Source organism: Myotis davidii, unplaced genomic scaffold, assembly GCF_000327345.1.
Source record: "Myotis davidii unplaced genomic scaffold, ASM32734v1 scaffold1036, whole genome shotgun sequence".
Classification (NCBI taxonomy): domain Eukaryota; kingdom Metazoa; phylum Chordata; class Mammalia; order Chiroptera; family Vespertilionidae; genus Myotis; species Myotis davidii.
Genome location: NW_006287260.1, coordinates 1284098 through 1299381, shown reverse-complemented (window position 1 = coordinate 1299381; position 15284 = coordinate 1284098). Strand labels below are relative to the sequence as shown.

The window sequence follows — 15284 nt, the reverse complement described above, 5'->3', positions numbered from 1 at the left end:
GCTTCTGGCTGAGCAGCACTCCCGCTGTGGGAGCTCACTGACCACCAGGGGGCAGCTCCTGCATTGAGCATCTGGCCCCTGGTGGTCAGTGCACATCATAGCGACTGATCAATTTGCATATTACATTTTATTATATAGGATATTTGAAATTATGACTTTGCTTTTATAACTTTGGTTTCATGGTAAAAGTCCCAAGCAGACTTCCTCTCCCTGCCCCCACATACTATGAAATTTTGGTCCTCGTTTCTATGTGGAATCATTTAAGTGAGTTTTTTTCTGGCCTCATGTCTAGTGCGTGAAGGCAAAACATTTCCTACAACTGCCTGGTCCTTATGGGGGCTGACGTAGCACATGTGACAACCGGGCGCCTTTTCTCTGAGCCCTTTAAGAAGTCACAGAGAACAGAACAGGATGAAGACGAGCCTGTGCTGGGTTTGCCTTCTATAACTGCCACCATCCCTGACTACCAGCCAGGAGCCAGGTGACCCAGGACACAACCCACCCTGGGCACCTGCCAGCATGTCCAGCCACCGAGAAGGGAGCAACCAACACAGATCCTAAGAACAGCTGAGAGAACTCGGGCCCTTTAAATCCTCGGACGTCCTGAAGAATACTAGCAAGGGCCATACACAAGAGTCATAAAATACATTTGCTTAAAAGTCTATAATCAATGTACACACAGGTACACATCCAACTTCCTCTCTAGAAATTTAAAAATAAAAATATACTTTCTATGGGTAGTCTTAGAACGTCAAACCTGAACAAAACCAAGCACCTACTTTAAAAAACTTCATTTTACAAATGAGGAAATGGAAATCCTGGGTCAGGGGTTGGTCAACTTTTTCTGTAAAAGTGTAGGAAGTTTAGACTTTGTAGGCACATGTTCTCTGCCACAACTATTCAGCTGAAGGCAGCCACCGACAACACCTAACCTAATGTGTGACTGTATTCTAATAAAATGTTATTGGCACTGAAATTTGAATTTACATTATTTTTCACACGCTACAAAAACACTGTTCTTACTTCAACCATTTAAAAATGTAAAAACCATTTTTAGTGGATTTGGCCCCTGGACTGTGGTCTCTGACGCTGTCCCAGGCTACTCTGACGCCCAAGGGCAATACGCCTTGTGCCTGCCTCCTTATACCTTGTTTACCTGCCCTTTGCTTTACCCATTCGATTCAAAGACTCAGATCTGCTTCACCATAAATGTACAACCAAGGAGCTCTATCCACGTTTTTTTGAAGTTTAGGAGTAATATTAAGATCTGTCAGAAGCATACGCCAGGCCATAGCTGAAAGAACATTGATATAAAGCCATGTTGAGCATTAAATAAAAATGATCAAGAGGAAAATGAAATAAAATTGAGATACTCACTAAATTTGAAAAATAGGCTTTATTTTGACCAGTGGTATTGTGTGACATCCTATATGGGATAACTGATTACAGCCAAGTTCACAAGTACAAATAAAATAGCAGTTTCCCTCATTCTCTCTTCTGAGTTCTGCTCAGAGAAGTCAGGAGATGGGAGCATGATTCTCAGACACAGGAGCCCTTCCCCAGGCTGCTAAGCTCCTAACACCTGCAGAGACCTGGACGGGAAGGTATGCAGAGCAGCACGTCGGAGGAAATCACACTAGCACGTACAACCCCACACGCTGACAAAATTCACCCTGCGGTGGGCTGTGAGGATCTGAACTGCACGCAGGAGATGAGGCCTTTGCATTCATTTTCCTTAAAGAGGGGACAATCCCGGGTGTGGCATGACCACCATGAGCTGCCTCGTGCCCTCGCTCCGGCTGACTCGGCCCTACGCTGTCCTCCTGGAGTGCAGTCACTGCACTGTGACAGAAATGGAAACACCTTGCGCCAGTGAGAGATTTTGTCACGTGGCCGACCCTGCAAGTGGCCTTACACTTTCTCATTTCACAAAAGGTTTAAATACCTGGGCCCTTACGTAGCACAAGATGCCTGAAATTCAGAAAATTATGAAAACGACTCTTCTCCACCCCTGAGGATATTTCATCTTTATAAAGTTGAAAATACAAAATATTACAATAATTTGCCCTTTCTCCCCATCAAAGGAATCACATTCTCAAAGGATTCCTGCAAAATACAAAATTCATTTCTCCCTAAACCGAGACCAAGAAGCCAACGTTACGCTGCCAAGAAGATCCTAAAGGTGGAAAAGACACCTCATTACTTTTTTAGAAAAATAACCATATTTAGACAAAAATAGAGAAAGGAGTTCTGGCCTCATGAGCGTTTATTTTTCACTTTGATTTCGGCGTTTCTTAGCATTGGTATTGGGAGGGGAGAGAATGACTTGTTTCCAAAGGCTGAGGTTTCCTGGGAAAAGCCCCATCTTTCCCATGATGGCTCCTCAAAAATAGTTTCTTGAAAACCAGATGGCAGGAAAGAAAATGCTATATATCCATCTGTTCCATTTCTTCATAATTTTCACATCAAAAGCACCTGGAGTATCAATTGTGTTCAACACAAAATAGCACGGGGGGCTGAAGAGAAGATGTCACCTGCCCATAGCATCAGCCAAGGTGACACGAGTTCTGAACTCCCAAGAAGTCCTCACTGGCGCACTTGCCTGGCACCAGGGCCTCCTGAAAAAACAGGGCAAGCAGCTGTGCATGCTCAAACAGCAAGGCGTGCAAGACATCATCACTCTGCTAGGAAGAAAGAGCACACAGGACGTCCACAGACAGCAAGAGCCGGCCTCTGGCGACTAGGTCCAATTCTCCAGAAACCTCTGCACTGAAGGGGGGCAAGCAGAGAAATGGCACAACACCCGGGATTGAGAGAGCAGCACATACACGCATGCCCACACATGCACACGGAGCCTCTGAAGGTTGTTTCACAAGGTCGTCCACCCAGCTGACTACTCGCCTGGCTCAGAACTTCATCTCCGCACTCTCTTCTCCCTTTTAAGGCACAAACATATGTAGAGTCCCAGATACACCTGCTGAGTTCTGAGAATGGGACCGAGCGAGCTCTCAGACAGGCGCACAGAGCCAGTTGGTCCTTGTGGCTGTACGCATCCCAAGGACAGCTCCAGAGCTGCAGCAGCCAGAGGGGCGAGCCTTCTCTGTGCCACTGTGGTCAAAGTGGGCCCACAGGAGAGGCCAAAAGAGTAAAAGCATGACTGGATGTAGGACGCTGAATATTTGTTACTTTGCACTGAACAACCCTAAGAGCCGACTCACGAAGAAGCGGGAGCAGAGGCGGCCACGGGGTGTCTGGAACGCCACGGAGTCACTGTGGTCGCAGTTTGCTGCTCAGTCTCTCACCCTCCCACAAAGACAGACACACACACTCACACACATGCGTGCACGCACACACCCCTCTTCCACCATGGAGGAGATCTTCGCAACAGGAGGCACTTGGATGAGATTTGGAGAGTTCCCGTGAAAAGGCCTTCCCCTCACAGTGAAGTGGGATCAGCAGAACAGAAACCAGGTGCTCAGGATTCCATCTCTTCTTGGTCAAGGGGCGGAGGCACAAAGCTGACAACTTCATCGTAGGTCAGGCCTAGGGGTTGGGAGGAAAGCCCAGGTGAGGTCAGGCTGCTCTGTGCTGGCAAGCACTGTGCTTCTTTCTGGCGCAGACCTGCCCTGCCTCTCCCAGCTGGTGCTGGGAGGGACACTCCCAGTAACCATTCGCTACCTTGTGAGATCCCACTGGATCATGTGACTGCCCAGAAGTTCAAGGACACATATCTAAACCCATCTTCCTTGTTTCTTTCTTGCTCAGTGCCTCCTCCTAGGGCTCAAGAATAACGGAGCAGCCCGCCAACACGCTCCAGCAGCAGGAAAGCCTGGCTTTGGGCAGTTGCCCGGAGCTCCGGATTTGTGTTTTATGGAAAGAATATGAGGTCAGGCCAGGGTCCCATTTCCGGCTGTGTCCCTAACTAGGTCTAAGGTAATAGTAAGATATTTTGTCCCAATTGTATCAGGTATAAAACTGTAAAAATCCCCTTCCTTTACTCATCTCAGAGAGATGCTGTAAAGGAAAAGATTCTGAGAACCTCAGAGACAAGGCAGGTGTGAGGGGCTGCGCGCAAAATCAGAGTAGAGGTGAGGGTCTCCCAGCTTGGAGAGTGTCACCCTTCACGCTTTCGACAGAGGCGCTCACTCTGGGCGAGGCCCTGACCACAGTTTTGGCGAGCTGCTGCCAGCCAGGCATTTTATTCTCCTGTGCACAGCTTACGGCGAGCGGCTCACCGAGGAAGGACTGTCAGACCAAGCTCTCAGGCAGGTATCATGCTGCCTTCGTGCCTTACTTTTCCATTCATCGATAAGCAGGTCCCGGCTCTCGAAGGACTGGTCGTAAGGGTCGGCCACGGGCTCGTCGTCAGGATCGTGGTACTGAGCAAAGTAGTCGTGCGCGAGCGCTTGGGCTGCTGTGATCCTCTTGTCCGAGTCCAGTACAAGCATCTTCTCCAGCAAGTCGACAGCTGTTAGTCCATAAAAAAAGAAAGGTTTTAAGTTTTAACACGTTAGCAAAAATTCTGCCTTACTAAGCAAACACACAGCTTCCACCCTTCAAGCCTACACGAAGAATTCTCCTCCAGAGCGTCGGCTCCAGGACATTCTTTCACTTTTCTCTCTTGTGTGTATTTTGTATTATTTTTAAAGAAAATGTTACTGAAGAATTAAAAAAACAACAACAGATTCCATGTGAACAAGCAGACATTCTGTGGAATGTCCGGCCAAACTGTTACCACTGTAGTCCAACTGTGTCAAAGCGAAAGCCTAAAACTAAAGTGACCTAGAGGAAGTAAGTAGGGCTGGTTTTTTTTTTGTTTGTTTTTTAAAAAATATATTTTATTGATTTTCCACAGAGAAGAAGGGAGAGGGATAGAGAGTTAGAAACATCGATGAGAGAGAAACATCGATCAGCTGCCTCCTGCACGCCCCCCCAGTGGGGATGTGCCCGCAACCAAGGCACACGCCCTTGACCGGAATCGAACCCGGGACCCTTCAGTCCGCAGGCCGACGCTCTATCCACTGAGCCAAACCAGTTCGGCAGTAGGGCTGGTTTTTAATTTTTCAACTTTTTTGTCCCCCTCACTGTTTATTTACTAACGTAAGGCAAATGACTATTCATCAAACGGGTCTTCAAACAATGGACAGAATGAGGGCTTTCTTTGCATGGGTGTGTGGATGAGAGGCAGGGCATTTGGATAAAGTGATATTTTATTTTTAAAATTTTCATGTGAAAATTTTCAATATACAATACAATGAATACTCATGTTGACCACCCACATCCAACAATTAACATTTTGTATTTCTTTCTATTTTTTGCTGCCACAATTTATTTTTATTTTTTTAAATATATATTTTATTGATTTTTTTACAGAGAGGAAGGGAGAGGAATAGAGAGTTAGAAACATCGATGAGAGAGAAACATCAATCAGCTGCCTCCTGCACACCCCTTACTGGGGATGTGCCTGCAACTAAGGTACATGCCCTTGACCAGAATCGAACCTAGGACCCTTTAGTCCGCAGGCCGACGCTTTACCACTGAGCCAAACCGGTCAGGGCATTGTTCTCCCATTTTAAAATAAAATTATACACATGATACTTTACAGCTAAATATTTCCACATAAAGACATCTTCCTGCCCTAACCGGTTTGGCTCAGTGGATAGAGCGTCAGCCTGCGGACTGAAAGGTTCCAGGTTTGATTCCGGTCAAGGGCACGTACCTTGGTTGCGGGCACATCCCCAGTGAGGGGTGTGCAGAAGGCAGCTGATCGATGTTTCTGACTTTCTATCCCTCTCCCTTCCTCTCTGTAAGAAACCAATAAAATATATATTTTTAAAAAAGACATCTTCCTCTATAATCATAAAACTATGACATCTGACAAATATGTAATTCCCAAATATCTAACATCCAATTCAAGGTAGAATTTCTCCGATTATCCCACTGTCTTTTACACCCACCTTGTTCAAGCCAGGACCAATTAAGGGCCACACACTGCATTTGATTGGGTTTCTTTAGTTTCTCAAAATATCTTACCTATTATCTTAGATCTAGTTAGAGAAACTAATTTTCCCTTTTCCTATTCAGACAGCCCGGTTGTCCTGCGAATGTTCACCATGAATCGACACCCTTGTTTTCTCCTACCCCCTGTAATTCCCTTGAAAACCATGTTAGATCTAACAATTAGGTAAGAAGTGGGTTAAGCATTTTTGGTAAGAATGTGGACTTGAAGGAGCAGTAAGGCCATTTATCCCGTTATGAATGATGCTAAATTTGGTCAATTGGGTTGTTTCTTTTTTGCCCTAAACAAGTGATCTGCGGGTACTTTGAAACCACATGAACAGCCTCAGGCCCTTTCACTTAAGGCTTCCAGCATCCCCTGATTTTTCTTCACAGCAGTTATTTCAGTAGGGTCACAAAAGGGTGATTTTCTAACTCTGTCAAATGAGGGTGTGCTGAGTTTCAGAGGATGCAGGACAAACACTGCATGATCACAGGCACCACCTGTGAAACCAGGTTTCTGAGGCTTTGCAAATTACTGACAGTCCCTCCCTGCGAAGGGGTGGGGAGAGAACAGGTTCCTGAAGAGGTTACTGCTGGGTACACCCAGGGGGTAAAAGACCCCATTCTGTAGCCTTCCAGAGAAACCAAAGAATTTGGTTTCAAGAGATAGAGAACAGGTGGCCAAAACCGGTTTGGCTCAGTGGATAGAGCATCGGCCTGCGGAATGAAAGGTCCCAGGTTCGATTCCGGCCAAGGGCATGTACCTGCGTTGCGGGCACATCCCCAGTAGGGGATGTGCAGGAGGCAGCTGATCGATGTTTCTCTCTCATCGATGTTTTCTAACTCTCTGTCTCTCTCCCTTCCTCTCTGTAAAAAATCAATAAAATATATTAAAAAAAAAAAAAAGAGATAGAAAACAGGTGAATACTTAAGTGTTGATTCAGGCTCAGTTTACACTTAAAGCCTTGCGGGAAATGCCTGGATATATGTCCTTCTCTTCTTAGAAAAAATAAACGGCATCAGCTGTTGTTTGAAGCATATGGTCTTTGCCACCCCGAGGGTAAAGGGTACCATGTCCTGCAAACAAGCCCCTGACAAGGAACACAATCGGGGTAAGAAAGAGGGTCCTCAGATCTGGGCAGATACAAACACACACACTACATCTAAGGGCAGTTTCAGTTTTGTGTTTGGAGGGTAACGTGAAACAGGAAGTCAGTGACTGACATAACAGGTGTCAATATTTACATGCCTGCTCAGCCAACAGCTGGGCACAGATTCCTGGTCAGTAACACCATGTTCTCAGACGTCTGCAAGAAGAGACTGTATGGCATCAGCGCCTGGCAGGGCATCGGATTGAGGTTCCCGGAACGGCAGTGCGAGCACAGATGGCCTAATGCCTCCACGCACCTTGCTTGCAGTCTGCAGTGCTACGTGGTGTCTAGTCCTTTTGAATGTTTACATGTTTTAATTCCAGAGAAGGGGACGCCTATCAGATGCAGGTGACCTAAATAAACTGCTGGTCACACACCTACCCTCCTTTCCCCCAGAAAAATGAATAAATACATTGGAGTCAGCAAACAGGAAGTCAAAGTAAGCACTGCCACGTCTGAAACATGAGCCGATGTGATGAAAAACACCCAGAACAGAATGAGAGACAAGAAAGCTACCAGCATACAACATCATCTCCCAAATTCTTGGAGTACTTACAACTCAGAGAGCGTCTCACAGATCCCTGAACTAGACAATACAGCTCAAATATGTCAGACACAGCCAATGAGAGCACAGCAGGGCAGATGCCAACCTAAACCAGCCCAAGAATTTTGCACACCCCCCGAGAGTCTGTGGATTTGTTCCTGGAAGCGAGCGTGACCAGCTGAGACCTGAGGAACCCTTCACCTCCAGGATGGACATGAACTCACCAGCGATCGCCCAACACTTCAGAGTGAGAGTACCTGTGCGACCTTGAGAATGACCACGTGACATTAAGACTGCAGTCAACTGTGATGATGGGATATTTAAAAGGTAAAACCTCTCAGTCTCACTCCAACCTCTAAAGAGTCCTCGCGACCCTGAGGCACAGCTGCTGGGACTGTTGAGCAGGCTGACCCACCATACACTCTTGAGAAAAGTGAGAAGGTTGGTCACACCACCATCATAGGCTCTCCTTGCTCCCCTCTGGTCTGAGCTCTCTGCGTTCACCACTGTCTACTGCACTGAGTCAGGGTGCTAGAGCCTCAGATGAGGCCACCTTCCGGGGCCACTGAAGCACACATCGGCCCCAGCTTTGGGGACTAAGGCAGCTCCTTCTTTAGCCAGGGCAGTATACATCCTGCAGCTGCTAGTCATGTCCCTTTGCTAATGGTCCTGGAAGTGGTGGTGGCAGGAATATGGGGCCATTCCTTAAAGCCCGAGGCGGCATATTAGCTCCAGTGAGAATGGCTGTTTCTGAGGAGCAGAAGAAGAGGGGAAGGGAAAGTGCGAGAGGATGACAGACCTGCAGCACCTGAGGGTAGAGGCGAGCAGGGCACACAGCGGGGAGCGCCGGGGCCCACAACACTGTCTGTGCCAGTTGCTCTTGCCCTCAGCCTGGGTAAGAAACGACAGTAGCTGTGAGCAAGTCACAGACTTCAAATCCCTAACTTTGTCATAACCAATTTCATATCCATGACATGAGGATACAGTCAACTTACCCAAGGGGTTGGCACCAATAAACACATTTGCAAAGTTCATCTTCGGCATCTGGGTCAAAGACTGAATGTAGTTTCTTGCCTGCAAAAACAAAGGGTTTTCAAAATGGCTTTTTGTTCAATGATGTTACTGCCCTCAGAGAGTCTTGGGCCTGACCAGGAAGAAGTGTTAGCTGACAAAGTCTGCTAGCTCCAATGTTCATGACTGTCTTGGGTAGTTATTAAATGAGACCTCTCTCTTAGTGCTGTCCTAAACTTCCTTATTTATGTTCACTACCTTACTTATATCCCTTGCTGTATCTCAGTTCTATTTCAAGTGGACGAGAATGCTAACCAATCAAGTTCCCTTTCATTAGCTTTCTGATCAGAAGTAAAAAAAAATGAGGCCAGCCCTAGCCGGTTTGGCTCAGTGGATAGAGCGTCGGCCTGCGGACTCAAGGGTACCAGGTTCGATTCCGGTCAAGGGCATGTACCTTGGTTGCCGGCACATCCCCAGTAGGGGGTGTGCAGGAGGCAGTTGATTGATGCTTTTCTCTCATCAATGTTTCTAACTCTCTATCCCTCTCCCTTACTCTCTGTAAAAAATCAATAATATATATATTTTTTAAAAAAGTGAGGCCAAGATATCTAAGAAGCAGCCCTTTCTGAGACAGCCTCCCTAAAAGCTAAAACTGGCGTAGGAACTGGCATCCTAATGGAAGTCCAGGATTGGCAGTCTTCTGATGGTGCTGGTCTCAGTGGGTGCTCTTAGTACACCAAGAGCATAAATATTAAATCTTGTTACCAAGCAATCTTGGTAACAAGTAAACGTAAGTTTAGTATATCCAAAGAGGCTCGAACACATGTTAAAAATACTAAACCAATGAGAGCAATAAAGAATAGCAGATTATAAATTACAGGGCCCAGGCAAGAAATCCTCCCCCTGCCACTTATAAGCTACATCTCCTTGGGCATGTCTCAAGTCTCATCTGCAAAATATTAATATTCGGTGCTAGTATGTGGCTTGTCTACATCATATGGTTATTATGCTACTCAAGCAAGAGAAAGCTCACGAAAGAGCTTCAAACTATATTTCTGACACATACAGCATTTATATTACCAATAGGTTGTTCTATATTTGGTCCCTGGGCTGGGACAGGCTTGAATTTGAATCTTGACTTTAACCTGTTGAGCAAGTTACTTATTGTCTTTAAGTCTTGAGTTCTTCAGCTATAAAAAGGGATCAGTCCCAGTGCCTACCTCCTAGTGTGGGAGCGAGACGGGGTGATGTGAACCAGCGCCTCCTCAGCACAGCACTGGGTTCCGAGCAGGAGCTCAGCAACACTGGCTGCACCATGGCTGCCTTTAGGAGGGAAGTCTGCTCTCATGTCCTAAGGATGTGCCAACTGCCCAACTGCTGAGCTACATTCTAGGGAATGTAAGGTGCCAAATTCTTTCAAGGACTGACAGCTCTAATCAAGGCAAATCCAAAAACTGGTCGTGAGAATAACCACATAAATACAAATGTAACTTATAAATGCGGGCATCAGATATTAGGTGTTAAACTACATCAATTACCTTCCCTGTTTCAATGAATAAATCCCACTATCTGCGTAGTTGAGATAAAACTTCTTTGAATCGATTTTAACCACCTCCTCACCATTTCTCAACATAAAGGTACTCATGTATGTGGGTGCATGCCGCACACACACACACACACACACACACACACGTACACACAAGGTTAGAAAAAGTTCTGGCTGCTAGGGCAACTTTACCTTCTCAATACATGTGCAGTGAGCAGGCAAGACCCGTTTTGAAAAGCAGCTGAGGGTCTTTCTGATTTGAAAAGCAAGGTCTAGGGACTGAATACCTGCATGGCTGTAGTCCAGGGGTCCTCAAACTACAACCCGCGGGCCACATGTAAATACAAATATTGTACTTGTTCCCGTTTTGTTTTTTCACTTCAAAATAAGATATGCGCAGTGTGCATAGGAATTTGTTCATAGTTTTTTTTTAAACTATAGTCCGGCCCTCCAACCGTCTGAGGGACAGTGAACTGGCCCCCTGTTTAAAAAGTTTGGGGAACCCTGCTGTAGTCCCTTCCTCCTGAGCACACAGAAAGAGGCTGAAGGGACCAGAGGGCAGAGAGGCCTGTCTCCTGTAGAGAACAGTCATCCCTCTAACAAGACAAATGCAGACAAAGATGAGCTGCGGGTAGCTGAAGGGGAGGGCCTCTGTGATGCCAAAACGGCTCCCAGAAAGTGAAGGCACCTTAGAAAAAAGTGCCCCAACCATCTCTGATGACAGGACTAGAGTTAGACTAAATAGTTAAGAATTGTAAAAAAGGCACCTCACCCTACATAGGTATTCACATTTATTCTATACTAGAGGCCTGTTGCATGAAAAGATTCGTGCAATAGGCTTTCCCTTCCCCTGGCTATCAGCACCGGTTTTCCTCCGGAACCCGGGACCCAGGCCTTCGCTCCGGCCGGAACTGCCTTCAAGCCTTTGCTGCCCTACCCAGCCGCCCCGGGTCGGGTTGCACACGGGCCCGCCACCCCGGGGTTGCAGATAGTAGGCCCAGATGGCGGCAGGGCAGGGCAGGCGGGATGGTACTGTCCCCACTGCCTGCAGTATGCAAATTAGCCACCATCTTTGTTGGTGGTTAATTTGCATATCGCTCTGATTAGCCAATGGGAGGCGTAGTGAAGGTGTGGTCGATTACCATGTTTGTCTATTATTAGATAGGATTACTTGTGTATTCTTTTGAACATAGTACTTATTAGTGGTTGGGTATTTTAGTGTTTTTTAAATGAAGAACCCTCTTTGGTCATTAAAAAACTGATGACTAGGGAAGTAGGCTAATGCCTTAGGTAACCATAGCTGCAGCTGAAAGTCATCAGATGGCAGCATGCCCTCACCACAGCCCAGAACCTGGAAGACAAAATAACCTCTTGAGCGCTAAATTCACAAAACCCAAGTAGAAAAGTAACATCATTTCTACAGGTAAGTCTATAACTTGCATTCTCAGTCCACAGGATTGGATGAGAATTTATCCCAACTATCAACATCCTGCAGCAGCACACAGGCACTGGTACCTCAGTGGCTGCAAGGCACATGCAAGCATTCAGTGACAGTACAAGTGTGCTGGTTATACAGTGGCAATCAAATAGGGGCATTCCCTGTGCAGGCTATTGTTCTCACCTCATGGCTTGGCATCCTGTTAATGAGATAAGCAGGGGGTGTCCCCGTCAGACGCATAATCTGCTGAAGCTGGTTAATATCTTAGATGCCTAGTCAAGGGCATTGTCAAACATATGGTGCAAAGAATAACTTTCAACTCAAGTTTTAAAAGGCCAATAGCCACCCCCAAATAAATAGAAAACCTACTCCCCACCAGTCCCACCCACCCTAGGCCAGAGCCCAAGGCTGCATATTGAAGCATGATTCCGTGAACGGCACAAGACTTATCAGGCATGTAGCCAGTGGCTGGCCGTGCAGATAAGGACAAATTTCTGTGGTTTTAGCATCATCTTTAACATTATATATTTCAAGATTCCTGGAAAGAGATGCCCCTTGATCCAGGATGCCAGCCAGAGAACTGCTCCAAGTACTGATGGCTAAAACCTGTTTACTTGTGGGTCAATGGAGATGATGAAAAAATGTTGACTCAATTCAGTTCAGAGGAATATACCCAGTGTGCCCACTTAAGGAAGAGGTTAAATTTTGAGGCACAGGCTCTGGTGATCTCCACCCCTCCAATATGAGACATGGGCGGGTGTTGGGCTGATAAGCAATGCCAAGTTTCAGAGACATTAGTAGTGGTACATTTAAAATACATGCCACAAACACACAGGTAAGTGAAGAAAGGGAACATGGGGAAATTAGAAGCTAATGGTAAAGACAAAAGAGAAGTTCCAGGCTGCTGTCCGTCACAGAAGTCCCAGCCTGCACAACAGTGATTTCTCCCAGTCGTTTTAACCGGTGACCAGACTGACCTCAGCTAACACACAGCTGGGACGATGTCTGCAGAACACTGCAATTACTCGACAAAGGCAGAACTATAAACAAGCACATACATAGGCTGTACTCCTCTTAGCTGTGCCATCAATTTTAACACAATTCCCCTCTTCGAAAATATTAGGACTATTTGTTTACCATGTGTTCCTGTTAAACAGAAGTGATAGGATTTTTAAAATCCTCAACACAATTCAATAAAAACCTTGTCATACTCCCTTTCTTGTTAACTATTCACGCTCTCCTTTGGTTGTAGCATCATCTTCATAAGCACCCTGGTCAAGTGATTTCACTTCTTTGTGGCTTCTCTCAGTAATTTTTCTGCTTTAGCTCATTCCCTGAACTCAATTTCCCTAGTGGTCAGACTACCACAAACACCTGTAAGGCTGGCCATCAGAAAAGAGCTGGTTCTACCCTGTGTATGCATATTCTAAGGTGGGGTGAAGGTCTCTTAACATTCTCACACAAAGTTTAGATTTAGCTCTAAACAAATGACATAACAAACAGTACACTGCATACCAAGAGAAATAACAAAAGGGGGTCAGTAAGTAAACCAGCAACAGAATGCCAGTTGGGTTTTAAAATGTAAAATCCTGCCATCTCTCTCCTTTCCTATGAATAATTCAGGGAGGGACAAACACAGGTGTACAGTTGTCCGTATGGAGAATAATACAATGATTAATAAACAAGAGTAAACTGTGTTTCATGTACTCACAACTGTGCACCTACATTTGCCCCACCATGTACTTGTCCTGTACATTTTCTGGTTTGCCTTCTTTAGCCAAAAAGGCTATTACCGTATTTGCCGGCGTATAAGACGACGGGGCGTATGGGCGTATAAGACGACCCCCTAACATTCCTACTCAAAATACAGAGTTTGTTATATACTCGCCGTATAAGACTGCCCCCTCTTCCGCACACCTTCCCCACACCAAATAAAAGGTAAAACAATATCAGATTTGATTTTAACATTTTAATTTATATTCAAATGCTTATGACATGCAGGAAAACTGTCACAAGGCTGTATGTAATCAAACATATACATAAAACAGTGCAAGTGTATTACCGGTAAACATACCGGTAATTCACTAAAGAAAACACACTCTATAGACTGGTACCGTAGATGCTTCTCAGGAACACACGCAAGCAGCCCACAACCTAGAGGGGCTGTCAATAGTACAATGGGGCAGTATTGTGGTTGGCTGTTGGCTGTATACCAAGCCTGATTTGATTGGTCCCTGCTCCCTGTTTGCCCGCCCTGTCACTATAGCAGTCTGGTCCCCCCTTGCATCAGCATCTCCCTGGGACCTCTCTAGTGCGCAAGTACGAGCTCTTCAACATTCTAACAGGCGCCATGATAGCGCAAAATCGCGAATCGCGATACCATACTGGGTGTATGGTCGGCTGTGAGCGATTTTGCGAGTGGGGTAAAATCGCATAACAGCCAAGCATACACCCAGCAGCGCTGCTGATGCCTGAACGGTATGTGGAATGAAGTGGGTGGGCATCGGGAGGCCACTATGGCACGGGGCAAGCACTATGGGCAGTCTATCTGAAGTGTACCTGGCGTATACGACGACCCCCCACTTGGAGGCATATTTTTCAGGGCCAAAAAATCGTCTTATACGCCGGCAAATACGGTATACCCGCTTCTTGTCAGGAGTTAGAAAAAATAAATTTCTAGGGAAAGGTGTGAGAATGAGTCAGTGAAACGGCTCTCTTGGCTTTTTTTAAATAGGATTTTCGCTGTTTCACTAATTGCTCTCTGTACTGGGTCACCAACCAAAAGAAGCCTATCTCCTTAGCCATCCATCAGGGCCAATCTATCCCTTCTCTCAGGGCACATCCTGACTTGTTCTCAAGCAGCCCTGTTACTGCGTTCTCTTACTCAGAATGTCCTCTTCTTTACTGACTCAATTTCTACACTATTTCCCTACTTTTCAGGAGTAACGAAAATAGCTACTGCCTTTCTGTTTACGATATTCCTTCAATAATGAATTTTTAACTTTTAAAACCTTTAATTTTACTCACCTGGCTTTGTTATTTTCATATCACGTGTTCCACACATCACATGCTTTTAAAATAAATTGGCACTTGGGCAATATCACTAAACATCAAATTAATCTTGCCTACCCTTCTGAATGTTTAAACTACTTTTATCCACTCACCATAATTATGAAGGGAAAAAAACCAAACCACCTTATTCCTATACTAAGTACAATATTATTTGAGAAAATTCTGTATGCTGGCACCCAATTTTATTATGCCCAACTTCAGAGCTTTGTAATATATTATGTGTTTTATTTCACCGAAAATAAAGACATTTGAATATTAGATCAGGCACTTGAATAAATGGTGGCTTAATAATAGGTAAATACTATTTTACCCATACCTTTTGTTTTAGAAAATCTTGTGACGAATGGCACATATCTCTGGGCAGATGGGTAGGAGTGGGAGGGGACTGAGCAGGAGCTGTGGTAGCCACTCCAGGTGGCATGAATCTGCTATCTTAGTCTCATTAGCTCTGCTCATTAATAAACCCAACTTCTTCTCAACCCCACTCCCCTCCCTCATGTCCTCTCTACCAGCCAATCTTTC

General features: G+C 45.6%; 1 protein-coding gene across 1 annotated transcript in view; it reads right to left on the bottom strand.

Moving 5' to 3' along the window:
- Nucleotides 1-1377: 1377 nt before the first annotated feature.
- The window catches only part of MAPK14 (mitogen-activated protein kinase 14), a 78551-nt gene continuing 64644 nt past the window's right edge, over nucleotides 1378-15284 (bottom strand). Inside the window, exons 10-13 of the mRNA XM_015560843.1 lie at nucleotides 11874-11953; nucleotides 8691-8769; nucleotides 4295-4468; nucleotides 1378-3543 (exon numbers count right to left, since the gene is read on the bottom strand). Of these exons, the coding sequence (XP_015416329.1) occupies nucleotides 3476-3543; nucleotides 4295-4468; nucleotides 8691-8769; nucleotides 11874-11953 (401 nt within the window). The 3' untranslated portion in view covers nucleotides 1378-3475. The remainder of the gene's footprint in view (nucleotides 3544-4294; nucleotides 4469-8690; nucleotides 8770-11873; nucleotides 11954-15284) is intronic.